The 21,939-nt window shown below is 32.4% G+C and overlaps 1 protein-coding gene across 1 annotated transcript; it reads right to left on the reverse strand.

Annotated features, from left to right (window-relative positions):
• Positions 1 to 1,058: 1,058 nt before the first annotated feature.
• Positions 1,059 to 21,103, reverse strand: LOC124353780. The gene is made up of 2 exons (XM_046803780.1): positions 20,933 to 21,103; positions 1,059 to 1,532 (listed from the first exon to the last, which is right to left on the reverse strand). The coding sequence occupies exons 1-2, from the start codon at positions 21,101 to 21,103 to the stop codon at positions 1,389 to 1,391; spliced, it is 315 nt and encodes a 104-aa protein (XP_046659736.1). The 3' UTR covers positions 1,059 to 1,388.
• Positions 21,104 to 21,939: the final 836 nt, after the last annotated feature.

The raw sequence follows: 21,939 nt of genomic DNA on the forward strand, positions 1-21,939 counted from the left end.
ATCGGTATTGCATGGTGTTAGAGTCGTAGATAAAACCTCCAAGATGAGAGGACCGAGTCTCCGGTCTTAACAGAACTATCGGTATTGCACGGTGTTAGAGTCGTAGATAAAACCTCCAAGATGAGAGGGCCGAGTCTCGGGTCTTGATCGAACTATCGGTATTGCATGGTGTTAGAGTCGTAAATAAAACCTCCAAGATGAGAGGACCGAGTCTCGGGTCTTGACCGAACTATCGGTATTGCATGGTGTTAGAGTCGTAGATAAAACCTCCAAGATGAGAGGGCCGAGTCTCGGGTCTTGACCGAACTATCGGTATTGCACGGTGTTAGAGTCGTAGATAAAACCTCCAAGATGAGAGGGCCGAGTCTCGCGTCTTGACCGAACTATCGGTATTGCACGGTGTTCGATTCGTAGGTACACCCTTCTAGGATGAGAGGACCGACCGAGTCTCTTGCCCGCTCAACTACGACTGTGAAAGGCTCAACACACAAGTTCTTAACATGATTATTGGAGTAGGAATTCTTTATTGAAGTATAGACTTCATAATATACGATGATGATAGCGGAAAATTAATCATACCACTGGAATATTTAAAGTCAATAACGCGTTCTGGAAAGCCACCGTAAAATCTTGAAATAAAAATTGAAAATGCAATTAGGTATACGTTAATCAGAAATATGTGTTTGTCTTCTGGATTGGTAAATAGGTAAGAATTGTGAAAGTTATGTTTTAAAAATCATTTCACTGAAAATAATTACTGTCAAAAACAAAGGCCAAGCAGTACTTAAAAACTTAAAATTAATATTAACAGACAAAAACATGCTGTTTCTTCCATCAGAACTCAATTTTCATTACGAGTAACTTTCGCAATGACGAGAAATAAAGTAAATGTAAAATAAATTGAAGTCATACCTTAGAAACATTATATCAATCAGGGAAATCCAGTATTCAGTCACGGACAGTTGTATGTAGCTTTTAGTAGAACAAGGGTGCCATGAAGACAAAGAAGTAGGTATAAAACCAAAACACACAAGGAAAAATAAACAATGAAGACAATAATAGTTAGACAAATACATTGTTTTACCAAGAAGTACTGTGGTGATTCAATGTAATATGCATAAATATTTAATTTACATAATTAACGTAATGTGTTTGTATATAAGTTTATTTTATAACAATAAAACGTAATGATTTCTGCAACGTTCAACTAAGTTACTACAAATGACGTAGGGCAACAATAATCTGACGCAGATAGTCACAGCAACAAGGAATAACCATTATGTTCGTTCGAGCAGTTCCGTCCTCCTCACAACGTTTCTATAGTCCAGTTGTCATGCTGACAGCCTCTAGAAGTCGAGGAAGATGTCTCGATCCCGCAAGTTGTTTTTTTATCCAGTCAATGAAGTTAGGGACGTTAACATAGACACCTGGAGTCTCAGTGCCACAGTCAATGCCCAAACTACGATGCCAGCTTGCACGTACACGTTGGGGTTGTTCCTGCTGGGACACACCAGAGGACTGCCACCATTACCCTGAAGATAAAATTGGTTTTATATTACCGTTAGTTTGGTTCCGATTTATTGACTATATTTTTATTATTTGGCAACATGGCATGGATAGTTTAAAACATTTTATTCAACAATTAAATTCTTTTTCAGTTTTAAAGTTCACTTTCAATATTTCTAAAAATCTTGTTACCTGGTCTAAAAACACATCGATATCTAAAAACGAAAATCCAAGTCAAAGATACAAATTCAATGCAATAATTACACTATTCAAGCTGCCATCCTGGTTACGTTAAAAAAATGTATTCCTAAAAGTCTGCTCTAATAAATATGACTATGATTTTCACACCCAAAAATTAAAAATAGCTTTTAGAAATAGAGGATATCCTAAAAATTTTTAAATTATAACATGCAAAAAGCAAAAAACTGTACTTCTAGGAATTACAACAGCCAAGGAAAATGTATTACCTCTTACTTTTCAGGTCTATACAAAATTAATGGTAGGCTATAATAAAAACAGCACACGACATTCTACTAGCTTCACCTGTAAGAAGAAATTTAATAATCCACCTAGAGTAATTTAAAAAAGCCTCAATATTTGAAAAACATATTAGTAAGACCTAAAATACCCTCTGATGACCTAAACCAAAATTTAAACAAACCTTTTGGCTGTGAACCCTGCTGTAAGCCTCGCTGCAAAACGTGTAATGTAATAATAAATTCAAACAATTATCGGATAATTGGTCAAATGACTTGTGAATCCAACAATGTCATTTACCAATTGTCATCAAAAGACTGTTCGAAAGACTACATTGGACAGACAATAACTCCATTGCACATTAGAATGAACAAAGATCGCAGTGATTCAAACTTTAAAATTAAATCCAACCCTATTTCAGCCCATGCAATGGCGCATAACAAAATTTCGAATGAATGAATGTTTTTCTTCATCCAAACATCCGGATGGTCTAAATTTAAGGTATGGATAATTGTAGATATAAATTATCCTTTACAATTCTTATTTTATTTATTTTATTAAATAACACTATTAACTACAAATTGATTTAATAAATAAGAAACAACATACACACAATACCCCTCCCTGGGATATATATATATATATATATATATATATATATATATATATATATATATATTCTATACTTGGAGTTTACCTTTTTTCCCAACGAAAAAATATATTGCACGACTAAACAGTTACTGGAGTCAAATGTGTCAGTTTCTGCCGTTTAAATTCAATTCCAGTCTAATTTATTGACTGATCCACAGTTGAGTTGCACTGACGAAGAAACATACACATTTGGGATTTGAGATACAACTTACAATAAAAAGACTACTTTGATAAAAAAATAATCTTATTCTGTTGCCAGTGTTCTGCTTCCGGTTTAAGGGGGCGAGTGTGCAATTCCTTTGATACTCCTTAAGCTACAGTAACAATGTCAAGTGATCAATCCAGTTTCGAGTACCTTACGTGAAAATATTCACAGCTTTGATCATTAAGGTGGATTTTATAACAGTGTTTAAATTGCATTTCCAATGCTGGTTCATTCGTCACTGATGTAATCTAAATTAAAAAAGTAGATAGTAACTTCGTGTTTTACACTACTGATTTTAAGCACACTATTTCTAATATTTTCTCAAATTTAATTGTAAATAAATGTTTCTGCCTCATTGACTGATCTCAGCTGAAAGTGTCAACAGATGTGAAGTGTCAATTTACTTTGGATTACGTGTCGTAAATGTTTTAATTATTTTCTTGAATGCTTAAATTAGGTGACAGTTTTCTAACGTTTCTCTCCTTATAAACCTTTCTCGGACTTCAACACATATTTAAAATAAAGAATTAGCAGAATTGGTCCAGCTGTTCCCGAGATAAGCGCTTAGCAACTCATTGAGCAATCCATTTCTATATAGTAGAACATTAACCAAATTAATCTATCAACTTTGCAGGTGTCTTTGCCAGGCTGGCCACCAGCGCAGATGAAGCTTTCGTGCAGTTCAGCGCGCTGTCCCAGTCGACTTTTGCGGAGACGCTCCAAACATGAATCTCTTGGAATAATAGGAAGGCCTTCAACCCTTTTGAGAATTGCTTGAGGTTTCTTTATTTCTGAAAAATATTAATTGTTCTAATCAATCTAATAACATTAGAACATCATTGACATAGTAGTACATTTAAAACAAAAATTGGCTGGGCTAAGAGAAACCAGTAAATCGGGTCAGTCTGAACACATCTTGTCTGTAGATTTGTCCGCACAGTATCTCGTGAACGGTTTGGCTTACAGCATAAAATGTATCACCAAAGTTGGTCTATTGATTAGTAACACGACCGGAAGTTTACTTTCCACTTTATCCTTTGACCGGAAGTGAAGCATCTACTCACTTCATTACCAGATCATTGCATAGCTGAGATATTTAGCACCAATGTTGATCTATTGGCCAATAAAACACAATCCGAAGTATGAATTTATCATGTTATCGCTTATATGGAGGTAGATTATAAAGCAGTAACTTTTTTACCGAAGCAGAATTCTCAGACCTACTTATTTCCTTGAGCATATTATCAAGACGAACTACACTACGGCGCCCGTAGTATAATTTATTCTAACCAAATTTCGAATGAAAAATGAGAGGGAAGACCAAGGTTAGGATCTCACTAGATCGGAAAAGCTCTCTACAGCTCTCATCTGGTCTCATTCCCCAGACGACCCTCAACGCTCTTTTTGAAAAGTGAATACTGTATTAAATTTGATGACACTTGAAAATCCCCAAATTCTTATTCCGTCCCTCAACTTTGAATCAAATAAGTCTAAGTAACCCAGACTTGTTCGTTGGCAAATGTAAAAAGGCAACTCAGAACAAATTCAGCTGCGTCGATAATGCGTTTATATGGGTATTCCATTTCAAGTCAAAATCAAGATGGATCCCTAAGAAACTTACAGAAAAATTATTTGTTGGATTGCCACCAAATGTATAAATATTAGGAGTATTATGGGAGGTTTGGGAATAAAACTGCACAATATTCGTTTTAGTAAAGTTTAAGAACAGTTTATTGGTGTAGAACCAGTCAGAAATCAAAGATGATATGGATGTATACTGTTCTAAAAGGTTACTAAAGTAGCATAATTTAGAATAGGACTAGTGTCATCCATGAACGAGTGACAGCAAGTTTTATGGTTCTGTTGAAATGACTTTCAATATGTTTTGGAAGTTTACTAACGTATACGAGGAAAAGTAGAGGTCCAAGGATAGATCCCTGAGGCACTCCGGTCCTGATAACAGAAAAATACTACTGGGAATTATTGTGGATTTCAAAACATTAAACGTGCCGCAGCAAGTACGTTTTAGACCACTGACGGACCAATCCTTGAAATCCTTACCTTTCAAGTTTATTAAAAAGTATATAATGATCAAATGCCCTGTTGAGGTCACAAAAAAGGCCAAGGATATGGGCTCTTTAGAATCTAGAGATGATATTATTATTTTCATAAATTTAGTGATGGCAAGTTCGGTGTTTGATCTAGGTTAAAGCCATATTGACTTTGGGTTACAATTTTATTCATTTCCAGGAAGTCAAAATTCTTCGATGCATTATTTTTCAAATACCTTTGCAAATATTGGGATATGGCTATTGGTCTAAGGAATCAGGATCTAACTTTTAGATCAGATGGAAATATCCCTTCACTTAGAGAACCATTAAAAGGATGAGTGAGAATAGAAGAGAGTTCAGAATAAACTTCTTTAGAAAGTAACTTGAAAATCTAAAAATATCGTTTAATATTTTTATGAAAGAAATGCTTGTGTGATTTCATTGTAGCTGACATTTTAAAAAAAAGGAAGATTGGCATGTACGTGAAATGACAGGATTAATGTTGAAAACGCTTAGTGAACAGGGGTATTGAATTAGCCAATCTATCGCCCACAGTAGTGAAAGTATTATTAAGAGATGAGGCAATCAGGAAGGATCGGTAATTATCTCTCTCTTAATTTCTAGTTTACAAATCACCTTTGAAAAGTTCTTTTTAGGTTTGCCGCTACTAATGACCTCCCAAGTTGCCTTAACAGAGTTATTGCTATTAGAAATAGATTGTAAGGCCTCTCTAGACTTACTTTCAGCGATAAGACTACGGTGACACGGCCCCATAGAAGTATATAGTAAGTCTTGAGCTCAGGAGGACCGTGACGCTGCAAAATATAGGCATCCTGCAGCCGCCGCCAGCTGCCCAGTCAGCCGCCGTGTCCTTCCAGGACCAGTCAAAACTTTATTTGAAATAGGAAATTACATGTCAAAGAAGTCCATGAGTATTTCATTGAATCTATAAAATTTGATGGTTTCAGTAAAACACTATCCCAAGTTTCTCTTTGAAGAAATCCTGTGAAAATCGCTTTGTTGATTAGATATTTTCTTGTATGAACATTTTTCTTTTCAGTAGATTTAAGTAGCTCCTCTAAGAAAAAATATATGATTTGGCCATCATGATCAGACAAACATGTAGGAACAACATTAAACTTGAAGTAAGAGTAATGGAAATTGGTAATGATATTATCCAGACAAGATCCTCATTTTTCAAATTTTCTCGTAATTTCATGTATAGTAGGGATGATATCAAAGCTATTCAAGAGGTCCAGGAATGAAATGATGTTTCGGAATGATTCAAGAGTATTAATGTTGAAATTTCCTGAGAGAAGAATTCTGTTCTTCTCTTTTGAAAGTTTAGATAACGTAATAGAAAGCTTGTCAAAGAAAATCTCCAGTTGTCCATCCGGAGATCTATATAGACATATAAACGTAGTTCGCAGTTCAGGGACAGAGACTACCTCAAAATGAAGTTCCTGACTGTGCTGTACCATGTCATCTCGAGGTTTCACAAGCCAGGGACCGTTTTCCTTGGTAAGAACAGCAGTACCACCACGGATAAAATCCTGCATACAAAAGGATGATACAATATGGTAGCCACTGACCGAAAGATAACCTGTCTGATCAGTCGTCATCCAGTGCCCACTTAGACAAACAAAGATCACATTTTCGGCATATAACACAGCCTCAAGTTCTCCAATTTTGTTTCCTACACCTCTTATATTTTGATGAAATAACTGAACATTTGAAGTATTGTTATTTGGAAAGTTGTGTTTTAAAGAATCACTATTAGTAGATTGTATGTCAGCATTGCATGCAACATGTTGATCCATAGGCCTACTAATTTTGTTACAATCAACTACATACAATAGATTGATTTAACTATTCCCAAATAACTTAAAAATTATCTTCATAAAAATTACACATAGAATTAGAAAGGATTTGGTTGTTGGAATGGTGATCAGTGAATATGACGTCTCCTTAAGCAGGGTTCTTTTTGTATGCAAGGAGTTGGGGGCATTGAATTGCTTTTCCCAAGGAGGCCTGACGGACCAGGGCTACTCTGTGTAGGTAAAAAGGGAAGTATGACAGGTATTCCCCGGCGACAGTCTCATGTCCCTGAACAGCTCCATCGAACTCTCGATTCACCCATGAATTGACCATGCATCTGATCTATCTACAAATTACGGCCTTCCCTTTTCTGTTGAAATGAATCCTGCCTTTGTTAAGGCTTCTAAGATCCTTTTTACCCTAGTCTAGAACTTCCAAAAATGTTTGTAAGTTAAAAAAACTTTCGAATTTTGGTACTGACCCGTCTGATGAAAATATATATATATTTTTTTTAAGGACTGCGGTAAACTCTGGTTGGGATGGTAAAAATCAGAAACCTGGTGTCAGGTACAGAGACCATCGGATCAGAGTATACAGTAAACCATGTCGCTCTCATTACTAAAACTAGACACATCGTTTGTACCCCCAATAATAATAATATAGGCATTGTTCTTAAATGTAGGCGATTCGTTTTTTACTACATTCACCCCCTCACTTAAAGGAGACCCAGGTTCTACTGTTGAGGTGATACATATCTTGCCAAGGCTGTCACTATACAGTTTAACAGATATATTTTTAAATGGTATCTTTTTGTATTTTTCCATTTCGTTCTTTTTTTTAAATTTATTAATTTCTAAGATAGATGTTGAGTAATTCCTCTCAAGCCCATCTAAGAGTAACAAAGCCTCAAAGCTGTTACGGGTAGGAACAACACCATTACCCATAGAAGCCGACAGTTGAGTAGAAAGGTTTACAATCCCTTGTCATCAAGAAGAAGCTGCATCCGGGCTGATTAAGTTGTAAGTTTTTTGTTTTTCCCCGTATCAATATTGAATATGTTTATGTTGTTACTCAGAAGGAATATTCGTAAATTTTTCGAGTGATTTTCTTGAGATAGGGGTTTTAAAGATAATTCTAAACAAGCTATTCTTTGATTTTTGTGAAGTTATATAATTTTCTTTCTGCGCATCAAGTGATAAATCAAAATTATCCTGACTTCTTTGTTTTTCCATAATTCATTTTATCAATAAGTTTCTTTTTCAAGAGATAGTCGACAATTCTCTGTTAGTTATGTTTTTGTTTGCCTCAGACAGTTTATTTAGATGCGCAAGAACAAATACGCATACCGGTAGAAGTTCAATCAAAATATCTTCACCGTGGTTGGTGATCAGGATCTGCTACGCCGAACGCAATCTGACAGCAAGATCAGTCACATCAGAATCCAGGCCCTGGTCTAGACATTCAAGATCATTTGTAACGGTGTCCTCTTTAAATGTGCCGCGTGCCTGGTGATAGTCATTTTGTAAAAAACAAAGTACACTTAAATTTAAAATATCACAAACAGACAAACATAAAGGAGATAACGGCGCAGTTGACAGGATAAGACGACACAGGTACTGTTTGTTACTTAACATACGAGTATATTTAACACGATCAATTTTTAAGAAAGTAAAAAAAGCATTTAGTTTTCAAAAAATAAAATACTCAGATACGTTTTTTAAAGAACTTAAAATTACACTAATTCATATTGATCGATGAAAAATACTAATCAGCAATAATAAAATATCACAGCTTATTATATTGTTAACTAATAATTAAATACATTCACTAAGATCTAAACTCCAACACAAACATTAAAATAACCACGTTCAATCATTTAATAAATGTTGCGTAACGTGTAGTAAAAACATTTAATTATCGCAGATGGTTGTAACCAGTAGTAATTGTTGTATCTTGACCTTGTAATGGGCAAGATTACCAAACCTTACTTTACGTCTTTTATATATATATATATATATATATATAAAAGACGCTTTAAGAGACTATATATATATATATATATATATAATATATATATATATATATATATATATATATATATATATGTTTTCCACTTGATTAATTAGATTGTGATATACAAATTTACCTAAATTCAAAATTAGGCTATATTATATTACATTATGTTATTATTGTTAAATTAACAACTAATCAAAACTTGTTTACATGTCAAAAATGTATTTACATTTAGAATGTTTATTATCATATATATATATATAGTCTCTTAAAGCAGTTTCAAAAGAAAACTACAATTTTTTCGTACAATATTTCGACAAATATATATATATATATATACTTTTCAACAAAATCTAGCATGAACTTTTAACATTTTGTCATCAATATTCGGTAAAAACAGAATATAAATATCACTAAAAATGTCTATGTTATCTTGTGAGAAAAATTTTTACACTGTCAAAAATATTGAATTTGGCTGATGAAAAATGTATTTTGTTTATCCTATACTTGCATGAATGTACATAGAAGTATCGGACACATCACAGCAAGCGTATGATCTCTTGAGTATAAATAATTACAACATAGCCTCGTTGTAGTACGCCTAATGGCCGCATATTAAATACTCATCATGGCCAGTAAAAGCCAGGACAATTGACACTAGGTGATTCCAGTTCCCGTGTATCGTAATGTGTTCAACGAGCGTGTTTAAATAATTGCTGCCTCAGCGACATTGATGCAAAACTTTCATATTTGCATTCATTCCGTAGTGAGGTCTAACGATGAAGTCTGATTTTGTTATTTACGTTTCTAGCAAAGGTCCTTAAATCTTTAGCTACAAGACCTGTCTGCCTGTCCGATAAAAACTATGGCAGTTGGAACAAGTCCGATTATAAACGCCGGGCTGAACGTTTTAGTCCAAGTTCTAGGATTTATGTCTCAAAATTTTCCCAAATTTTGTGTAGTTTGTAGTCTTAAAGACTAGATCAAAAGCACGAGATTTAATGTCTTCTTCAGTGCAATGCTGTATAATCGGGCTGTACTCAACATTTATGTACTTCTTGTCCTGCTTTTCGTTTTTCGTATTATTAAAAGTAATCTTTTGTTCTTCTTTTTCTTTACTATTTTGTTCACAATAGAATTGTTATAACCATTAGCCTTGGATATTTTTTATGATATTTAATTCATTGTTGATTTAAAATGATTTAAATCATCACTTTGAGAAGTCGGTAATTTATAAAGTTATAAGCGGCTATTTTTGTTTGTATGGATAATATGAAGTGAAATGGATGGTTTAGTCTGATGTTGGGATGAAGAGGGGGAGGTGATCTCCATGACAGCCTTCACCAAACACGAATTATTAGTTACTTATTAGTTCACCTGATAGCTTGGTCAGTCTTTAGAGGCACTCGAAGTTGGGAATATATCACTATCAGTAGCGGAGATAAATTAAGTACAACACACTTAGTCACCCATTGACACATTCTTAAAATGCGGCCATGACATTTACATGAAGAGAAATCAGGGACGGGGTCACATATGTGGGGAATAAGAACCACAAAACAACAGATAAATTAGTAGATATTGATTAGTATCTAATTTAATCTTTGGAAAGATAGTGACCATCACATAGTAGACTGCGCCAAAAGAGAAAACTGCAGCACAGGACAGGATTTGTGAACTAGGAGGACATCAAATATCATACGAGTACAACACAGCAGCCTATGAGTTCAACAAATTAAGAAAGGCTGTTGTGTGGCAATGTATACAACGTATGTCACGGCGAAAACGAAGGAGGGAAATTAGACACATGTCGAACACATCACAACGGACTGGACTCAGAGTGACAAGCACTACCGAGCTAAGTCACATGATCGGTAGGTCCTATCAGAAAGCAGAAAAGGACGGCATGATTATAGGTACATAGCTAATTCTATCTGGCCATTATAATATAATGGAAACTATTATATATTGGATGTAATATGAAGAAAGATAAATTACTTATTAAACATACAATTTAATGTTGTATATATTATACAATTTTATTCGCCTCTTTGAAACATTTATTTGTATTATGTGTCAAGAAACGAACTTCATCTTGAGGTACAATTTTTCAAACAAACCAAAAGCTTTGGGTATTTGGTATACTTTAACCTATATTATTAAAAATGTATTATACAAAAGCAACAGGGGAATTTTTTGCTGATATAATGGAATTTTCATAACATGGAGCATATCAAGGTAGTCGTATTTTTATTCGTAGCCTACGCTATATAATTAACGGGTTAGAGACCTATTTCTTTTTAATGAAACAATTATTACCAGTATCATAGCCATCTGTAAAAACAAAATTGTTGACCAATTAAAATATGGTATTATTCACTGTCTGCTTCCTGAGTTCAAATACTTTTCAAGTGTTACAATCTTAGGAATTTTTACTGCAACTAGAATTGGATCTGGAAGTATCTTTATTGAAGATCGACACTCAAGTAACATTAGAGTAAGTAAATAAATTTGTTAGTTCACATTATTCATCGCAACATAGTAGTCATGGAGATAATGCTTCATACTTTTTATTAATGGGTAAAGAGAGCATACAATGATAGAAGCCGCTTTTTTGTTTAATATAGTTTCTGGGTAGTCAAATCATAGGTAAATAATATTACAAACTAGAGATCTTTTTCTCCACACTCTCTCTGAAATATGAATATGCGATATCAGCGTTCTACAATCGATTGGGATATTGTCAGCAAACTGAAGGCAAACACTTTGAACATTTGTTATAACTGTTTTGGTAAGTGATTTGAAGTAAAAGAAGTAAAATAAAAGATGAAGTGTCTCAGTTTTCTCTAACAACCAGAATGTTTGCATTTGAAAAATTCTGTATTTTATAATCTTTGAGTGTCCGCCATTTTGTAATGCGTCAACTGTTTTACGTCAGATTTTCGCCAAAATGTTTCTAATTAAAAGAGCTTTAATTTGATGTACGACTCGACCTATGCTTCTATTTAAGAATTTTCACCAACCCCTAGCGGGACGTCCCCCATAAGCAGGATATCATGGTGAAATACATAAAATAATAGTTTTATATGAGCAAAAGACTTTTCAGCACCCCTGTATATATATATATATATATATATATATATATATATATATATATATATATATATATATATATATATATGCATAAGTTGATTGTTAAATAATAAAATACTCTCATAACTGAATGAAGTTATTTAGGTACTAATTTAAATCTAAAGCTAGAACTAAACTTTCCAATGATGAAGTTTAAATTATAATTGGTTATGTCTGTCGCTATAATGTTTACCTTTATAGATCTCAGCAAGTTTCAGTTTACTTTTATGACTTTTCATTGGAGGGTGATCTTTACAACATAGTAAATTCCAATGACCAGGTCTAAAAATTTCCTGCCAACACTTATTTCATATGTTAAAGTCATCCGGAGACTCACCAACAGTGAGACTCACTTTCATATGATTATGTGTCGCTGTTTCTTCTGTTATGTCGCTTAAACGGTGGATGGGATTCATTGTAGACGTGAGTATTTTTATTTCCACCAGCGACAAAGGGATGGGATGGCATTCCAGCCTGTTTTGTTTTGAGCTGCCAGACCAGAGCACTATATACATCTTAGGTTATGATTGACGCCAAGTAGAATAAGATTTTATACCCCATTAAGTCTCACAAACGCTTTGTAGGGGAAAGGGCTATGAGAGACCGTATTCTCTTTTGAGCATGTTGTATAACCCTCTATGTCAGATTTGAATCTAGACTAATGTTTAGAATATACTTTACTACTATTAAATAGTAGGAGATACATAATTAAACCTTAAGTGTGAAAAGCTGGCTAGTTTCCTTTCTTGGTGGAATAGTGCTATGGGTGTTTTCTCAGGGTTTGGTCTGAGACCTTCCCATTGCTACCAGTCACAAATCCCAGATTTTGATTCAAATATCTGCTCAAGTTTTACAAAATAGTCCTTGAAGTCGCCATTTCTATAATGTAGCCTAACAAACGATACTCAAAGAATGGTGGATGACGGATGTATACTCGACAACATCTGTTATGAAAAATACCATCAATAATTAGAAAATGAGAAAGAATAATGAAGATAGACTTGACTTCCTGCGTTCCAGATTTAAATAGATATATAATTTCTTATTTTTTTACTGTCTACACAATAAGAAAGTTATTTCGAAAGTTTTCCTTAAATTTTTTTGAGAGAGCTTCTGCAATGAGATTCCAACCCGATATCTTAATTACTTCACTTCTAGTCACCACTAGCATGTAAGACCATCTGTTCTATATGTATACAGAAGCTATCAGAAAAGTCCTATATAGTACTTACACGCTGTTGATGTATCGTGTGCTGTTGCAGAGATATTGTTTGACACAAGTACAGTTTCTAATACTCAAGGAGTTATTGGAGCCAGAAACTACTGTTGATTGCTGAGTGTTAGAGATTGGGGTTAATGAACTGTTCTGCGAAATAGCATCAGCAATGCTGTTTTTACCAAACGTGGATTCTGAAATAGTGTTTTAAAGTTAATGAGCTACAAGAGCTAAGTATCATATGCTATACAGTTCATATTTGCTATAATTCCTTCTATTTATGTCTCCACCTTCTAAAATTTACCACGAACAATAAAACAGCTATAACATTGAGTGCCTATTTTGTAGATACACAGACTCAGATACTTATTATTGTCATGAACTGTACTGGTAATGAATTATACCTTAGTCTTATATCCATTCAGCATAGCAAACTTTAGTAGACAAGATTCTGTTCAGTTTTAATATTAACTAAATTGAATTACGAGTTATATTCTCGTAATTTCAAGTTAACGTAGATGGCTAACACAGATTCTTATGACTTACAAAGCAGTTGGTTTAGAAAAGATCGAGATGACACAATAAAATAGGTATGGTGTGAATAGAACATTCAAATGATCAAAAAATCATCTCCAGTATTGTATAGATTATGCTTTGATTTCTATACAAACCTGTATACAGACACGTTTTTACAAAAATTGTGTTTGTTCAATTCTCAGTTAATTCTATTAACTTCAAATTATATTTCAATTTTGGCAAGTTAGAACAAAACAACTAAGAAAAAAAATAAAGTTTATAGAAATAAAATACCTAAAAAGAAGATTTTCACTTCAAGTGATGCTGTAAGTAAAACATTACAGAATTGATTTTAAATACAAATTTAATTTCCAAAAATATCTTCTAAAAGGCCCTGTAAAATAAAAAAAAAAAAAAAAATACCTTTACATGATAATAAAAATAAAGTAACATTTCCTGTAAATTCAATAAATTAAAGTCAGTAATATTATACTTTTTCTGCTATGAATAAACTGTTGTCTTGTATACTAAATATTCATAAACTATTCCAAACTCATACACAACCCAATCTAATTTAAAACTGATATTCAAATTTTTAGTAGTAATGGCTCAAGTTGCATCTGAAGCTATAAATGCCTTGAATTGATTTAGAAAGACGCTATCCAACTGTTGTTGAGTAAGAGCAAGTGTTTTAAGTTTTTTTAAATTAAAAACATTTATTTCACTTAATTTGTGCTAATGACTTGGAACAATGGTGGTTAAATATTATTCATATTTCCCTTAACAATTTACATACAAAAAGGTATAAGGCTACAAAAATTTAAATTTTAATCCCTCTCTAGAATATTATAGATCCAGTATACTGGTTTTCATTCTGTCATTAAAAAAAGACTATAATGAAAGAATTTTTATAGAACTTTGTCCCAATTTCATCTGGTAAAATAATCAGTTCATTTGTTAACTTCATTCCTAATTTTCTCACTTAAGTTAAAATGATTTGTTAGGTAAAACACTGTTCTCAGAATAATTGAACCTTTTTAACTGTAAAAGTAATTAAATTTATTTAAGTCAAGATTACTCCCAGACGAATTTGGGGGCTCTTCAGTACTGGGTATGTCTATTCTGGAATCAGTATTGCCTTTGTCAGCAGGGTAGCCTTGCCCCAGTGTCAACAGACCTGCAGTGATCAACAACAGCATCGAATCCATCTAGGAGTGAAATCAAATTATGGCTTCCACTTTAAAAAGGCAAGTATGTGGCAATTTAATATTATTATAATAATCCATTCAAACTAAATCAAAAAAATTTTAAATCATCAGCAATAGAAATTAAAACAAATGAGAGAAAAAAGATGGATGGAAGTATTAAGAAAATGAACAGTGTTAAAGTCCTTTTACCTAATAAAGTTACCACTTTAAATGTTCCCATTTCGCTAGTATTATACGTGTTGGACATAAAGATGTGCCACCAAATTTATCTAGTGTTATATTACCTTCAATAGTGTTTTCCAGCCAAGAGTAGTGAAGAGCTCTCATTTAGTGGCACATCCAGATACCTAAATTCAAGGCGCACCCCGAGTCTCAGAAACCTTCTATGGACTCCCACAATAGCATCCTCTGGTACTGCTGATGAGGGGATCAGACCATACAACAATACTATTTTAGATGCATGGTAGATGTATGGAGAGGAGGTGGTACCCTTTATATTCTTCAGAAAACTCCAAAAGATCTTTGAGTTTCCTTGGATAAAATCCTGCACTTTGTTGATAACCAGACTGCTGATAACAACCTGTTTTGCTCTAACTATAGCAAAGTGATAAAATAGCTGGTATGAGATAAAGAGACTTTATACTGCCTGTGAGGTATTTTCTTGTGAATATTGAGATGGTTGAGCTCCTTGGAAAACCATTCTGGAAAGACTGAAGACCAGACTTTGAGACAATTATTTATTGAGTTTTTCTTTACACTCTCAGATATGGTGTTGATTCATTTATGTTTTCGTTGATCTGACATTTTACAATAATATTATTTATTTTGAACTATAGAGTTTGAAGGTTTTAATGTATTTCAAATTCCGTACTAAGAAGTTTAATTTATTATGTTATTTAATCTGTTAATATTGAATATCCCATGAAATTGTAATATTGAAGTAATTTAAAATGGCATACAACTAATTTCATTTCCTGCTTTATTTAATTGTTAGTACAATAGATTTTAATTAGTGTATAAGCAAGCACAAAATATTTTATATTTAAAGCATGATAATGCGACACCAAATACTATAAAGTAATAAAACCAATCAAATACAAATTTTAACACACTTTTTATGTAAATGACTCAAAATAATAAAATAATAGATTCATAGATTGCAATACAAATGTGGAATATATGTTAAACACTTTAAAATTTAAAACAATAAATATAATTTGCATAGCTGCCCATTATTTATTTAAAAAATTCTTTTAATATTTTGTATAAAAACTTATTTTTTATTGAAGTTGACACGTATGTTAAAATGTATTAAAATGACTATTGAACATCTTTATTAAAACCTGAATGGGATGATAAATTTGTTTAAATGCAAGAGAAATATGTTTGCTTATTAAGAATGCAAAGTAAGAAATACAAGAATATTGGCTAAATTCAGACATAAGTTCTATCATAGATAATTTTCTTGTATTTTCATTAGTCACAATATTGTTCGAGCTTATAAACCAAACATTGAAATAAACTAATGCAGCTTTAATTTATAACAGTATCAATCTTGTAAATAATAATAGGTATGAATATAATAAATTATTATTATTGGAAATAGATTTTGTAGTAATTGTACTGCACATTATCTTGATTCCTAGATGTGTTCATTTTTCAATTCGGAAATGAGTTAAAATGCACTGTATTGTATTTTGTACTTGATACTGGCACAACCTGTTTTTGAAAATTAGCCAATACTTAGTGTAACAAATACAAAACTGTTTTGTGACAGTGATTTTTTTATACACTAGCAGTTACCTGTGGCTTCACATGCAATTTTCAAAATCAAATAGCTTCCTTTGTGAAAGCCTTTATGGTGTATATGATGGAGCCCTACAATAATTTTAAACATAAGTAGACATATCAGGTACAAATTATTTCAGCATCCATGGTTGAGAGATTCAAAACGTAAATACAATTTTGACTCATTCTATTTCTTTTAGGTTTTATTGGCTGAAAGTCTTGAAAACCTAATTTAATCAAAAAGTGTCATCTACCATTTGTTTTGATTAATTTTATATTAATTTATGGTAATTCAAGTGCTATAGCTGAGTTTGACTTGTGCCCTGACCAAGAAAATATAAATGAACAAAAACTAACTTGGATTATAAAGCGGCTACTTTTGGCTATTTCAATTTATCTTCTAAGATTTTTCAAGCGCCAAATTGATAGTTTCCTTTTTTCTCCTGTTAATGAAAATATATAACTTACTTACAACTGAAAATAAAAGAAGTATGTGCATAAGTAATCTTAAAAAGATTAATTTAATAAAAATGCATCTACTTCCATCTCTTGTATTCTGCTTCTGATGAGGATAAGAGTGTGCCATCCCTTTGGTTTTCCTTTAACTATAGTAAAATTGTTAAGAGGTACAATCAGTTTCAATAACCTTATGTGAAAAACATTCACAACTTTGTTCATCAAGGTGGGTTTTAGAACAACGTTTAAATATTATTTTCAACACATTAGATGGTTTATTCGTCAGTGGTGAAGAAATTTGGAACAGGTATAGATAGCTTTTGGTCTGAATTAACAATTAGAGTGGTTTTTACCACCCATAACACATTCATCAAATAAAGTCAAATTCAAATTGAAAAATTAGTTTGTTTACATTCTAATGTTATGATAACAACGACACATAATAACGTTTCACAATTCAAATTAAACTGGCACTAAACAGCTGTTGACAGCTATAATTCGACAAACTTTCTGAAACATCTGTTTACATTGCTAATGAAAATAAAAAGATAATGGCGGGCGACTTATTATGCCAAAACACCGGGGATGAATTTAAACGACCAGAACAGACCCATATTGACCACAGCAACTTTTTAGTTGTACGATACACTTTCGTCATTGGGATAAAAAGGCTAACTCTTATTGTTACTGAAGCCATCGGAGAACTTCAATAAATTATCATGGAATGTGGGAGGGAAATATTAATCTTATAAAAACTGTTTCACTTTATGACTTCAGGATTCCAAACCTCTGTTCTTTAAACTTAAATCTAAATTGGATCAGGAGATTGGAATAGCTTTGAGTGACTATTGATTATCTCTAGACTGTTTATTATGTCATAGAAAAAGAATACATAGATATATTGTCCAGTTTTTCAATAGAAAATTGTGTGCGAAGCCTTGGGTAACTGCTAGTTGTTCAATATTTTCTAAAATTTAAATGTAAACAAATGTTTTTGCCTCTTTGGAGAACTTCAGCTGAAAGTGTCAACAGCTGTTTATGGTCAGTTAACATTGGATTAAGTGTCGTAAATATTATAACTATTTTATGAAGCCTTAAAATAGTTATTTAATTGACACAGCAAATCATAATAATTATAAAATATATATAATAAGAATCGTTATTATAAACCCTGTACGTAGCAAGCAGAACTTAAGTAGTCCTCATTTTGTATGCTAAAACAGCTGCTTCAGTTTTAGTTACGGAAGTATGTGTCTCTAGGTAAGATATTTTGATGAAGTAAGGAATTTATTTAGTTATATTCCTAATCGAAACACTGTATCTAAATCAGGAGTTCAAAAAACAATCCAACATTTTCAGGAAACAGCTAGCGTTAAAGACCACCCCAAACCTGGAAGACCAAAATTAGCTACAAATGAAGCATTGTCACTTGATGTTTTTCAGTCTGTTGTAGAAGATCCTCATGCCTGAACAAAAAATGTTTCTCAAATATTAGGTATATCTCAAACATCAGTTTGTAAAGTTTTACATGACAATGGTTATAAAGCATACAAAATTCTTTTAGTTCATGATCAAAGTGAGGTCAGTTTTGATCGTCGAGTACAATTTTGAGAAATAATGATGCAGAACAAATGGAGAATAATAAAATTAGATTAAACAACAATGCTTTCTCAGATGTAGCAACTTTCAATATTAAACGATAACGATAACAAACATAATGCTCATTGTTGGGCTAATGTTAACCCTCATTGGATGAGAGAGCAATATACTCAGCACTGAAAAATTAATCGTTTGGCTTGGTATTGTGAGGGATCAGTTTGTTGGACCCTTTTTTATTGATGGAAACCCTAATGCCGAGGTATACCAGGAAATTTTACAAAATCAGTTTTATCCAGCTATCCAAGTAGGATTTTAATGAAGTTTAGTTTCATCAGTATGGAGCACCTCCACACTATGGCCTGCATGTCCGTGAGTATTTAAACCATATTTTTCCAAATTGCTACATGGGCAGAAGAGAAAGTATCAAGTGGTCACCAAGATCACCAGATCTATCTCCACTCTAGTACTTTGTGTGGGGTCACATTAAAAACAAAGTCTATAAAATGTAACCCCAGTGCATTAATGACAGAATAGTAGCGAAAATTTAAAAAAACCCATGTGAATCCATACAGCGTGCCATTTCAAGTTTCTACAACAGACTTGAACATTGTCAAACTGTCCTGGGAGAGCAGTTTGTACATCTGATATAAAAAACAAAAGTTAGAAAGGTTCAGTCATTTTATTGCTTATTATAATTGTAGTTACTAGTGCTACTGTAACTTTACATTTAAACATTTTAAACTCTCCCCCAAAAAGCCCATTTGAGGAAATGGAAATGGTTCGGTTTTGTTTCCTAGAGGGATGTCCTGAGTTTCATTTTTCTATCTTTGTCCATTAAAGGTTGAGCAGGATCCATGTTTTTAACTTAATTAATTTCACTAAGCCTCCATTTTGTACTGGGTAAAGATCTACTTTCCACTGTTCTTCTTTTATCAAGACCTTTCAAATGAAGAATAAGAATATTTATTTTCTCTTACACACAAAAATAATTTTTTAAATAAACAGAAGGAAACATGCATATATAAAACTTATTGATACACAAATAATCATTACTTAAAGAAATTAAAATAAATTAATACTCAGTACCATAAGCGAGTATTATTTAAACATAAAATATTATCTTTTTCAAATGAAATCCTGGACATTTAAATACAATTGACTTAAAGTCTTGAAGTGTCACTTAATGGGTTTTTACATTTAAAAAGTTTGAGGCGGTCCCCCATATCCCATTTTGGGGAAGTGGGCAAAGTTGTAAACATGACTAAAATGTTCATTTCTATTTCCTAGAGAGGTGTCCTGAGTTCCATCCCTCCATCTTTATCCATCATATTTTTAACTTGCACTGTATATTAACATAAATAACAAATATTATTATAATTACTATATATTATAAGGTTGCGTTTCTTAGAGCCTACACAACCTTACCTAAAGATAGGGAAAAAAGAATTAAAATAGTTAATATTCAAAGCATTATTAAATTACATACAATATAACACTGTAAGTAATTACATACAATCAAACCTATGAAATGAGGTGTCACTTAATGGGTCTTTACATTTAAAACTTTTGAGCCGCCCCCACAAAATCCACTTTTATACCATTATTCAATTATCAAATGCCAGTATCCTAGAGTATAAAAGACATTAGTACTAATTGTTTTTAGATATTATTTTTCATCCTTAAATTCAATCACATGAGGTATTATGAGTATGGTACTTTGAGGAAAAGATTCTTACCTTTTCCAAACTTTGGCATAGAAATTATTTGTAATAAAATTTAAGATTAGTTATCAAAAATCAAAAGAGTCCAAAGCCAGGAAATTAATGCTGGAGTAGAGTACTTATGGTCAAGGTCACACGACTGTTTTAGATCACCATGCACCCGAACATGAGCCTCTATACAAATGCAATACCTCTGTAATTAAAGCAAAAATCATGCAAACTATTTTCTCTGGCCTGCATGCAGAATGAATACTACATGGAGTTAGCCTGTAGAACAGATAAGTATAGACCATGTGATTATTAAAGTTGGTTATCGATTTTATTATAAAGTTAAATTGCTGAATTGCTATAAATACATAAGACCATAATATAATGACCACAATACATCTTAAGAATTTTTATAAGTTGATACCTACCAATCAAACAAGACTTGAAAGATTGTGGGATAATTTTACATACTGTACATTATGTCAACTGTTTCAAGCTTATACAGAACATATTAATTGTAGAATGATTAATTATTGTACTAACTTATATAACCACCACTGAGAATTCAAAACTTTCAAAGATTTTACCTTTACCAATAGGGCTGTGCTGTCCTCTGCCTGCGATGGTGTAGACAATGAACTGAGGCAAGCTCTAGCACCCCCCACCAAAACCAGCCACACTCCAAATTGTACATCTGGAAGCCTGTTTGAAAAGTTCCCGTTATAATGCTGGGAAGTCCTCACAAGCCAACCATTCATTTTTAAGACCAAGATTAATGTTTCTTCTTTATCATAATCATTGATTATTCCACAGAATGAAATTTAAGAAATCTTTTATCTGAAATTAATGATTATTGTATAATTGTTTGGATATTCATCAGCCTTAAAATAGACAAAATGAACCTTTTAATGTGAATATTATATTTAGGATGGAAGTGATATGACATTTAAATTAAATGAAATAATCATGTTTGAGTTTTTGACTCCTTGAATACCTAATTTACGTTTGCTTAACATAGAATAGAATAGAATAGAATTTATTTTTGAAAATATTACAATAACACATTATATACATTGGTATACACAATGTAATACATCAATAAAGTAAGTAAACAACCAAATGCATACATTTAAGTAGAATATTATATTTAATACAAGAAAAGCATTTTTTGTTACCATGTGTGAATGCAATGAAAAATATAGCAATAAAAGACTTGTTTAAATCATAAATTATACTCATAGATATATTTCAATGTCTACTCCAATCATTCCCGTTAAGATTTCGATAAATGATTTTCATATATTTTTTATTAGGACACATACAAAAAACTGCTTCAATTTGAATATTGATATAACGAGAACTAGACATACCTTGACTGGATTAAATAGTGAAACACAACATGTTAAGGAACAGCAACAAGAAAATAGAAATATAAACACATTTGGAAGTTTTGCAGCACAAATAAATAAATATCACTCTAAATAAATACACTTCTTCATTTTGGAAACATTTAAACCTTATTTAATACCAATTTATGTTACTATTATAACATTCCTGTTGATATTGTAGGCAGGGGAATATAATGACAACTATG

This window comes from Homalodisca vitripennis, chromosome 1 (genome assembly GCF_021130785.1).
Source record: "Homalodisca vitripennis isolate AUS2020 chromosome 1, UT_GWSS_2.1, whole genome shotgun sequence".
Classification (NCBI taxonomy): domain Eukaryota; kingdom Metazoa; phylum Arthropoda; class Insecta; order Hemiptera; family Cicadellidae; genus Homalodisca; species Homalodisca vitripennis.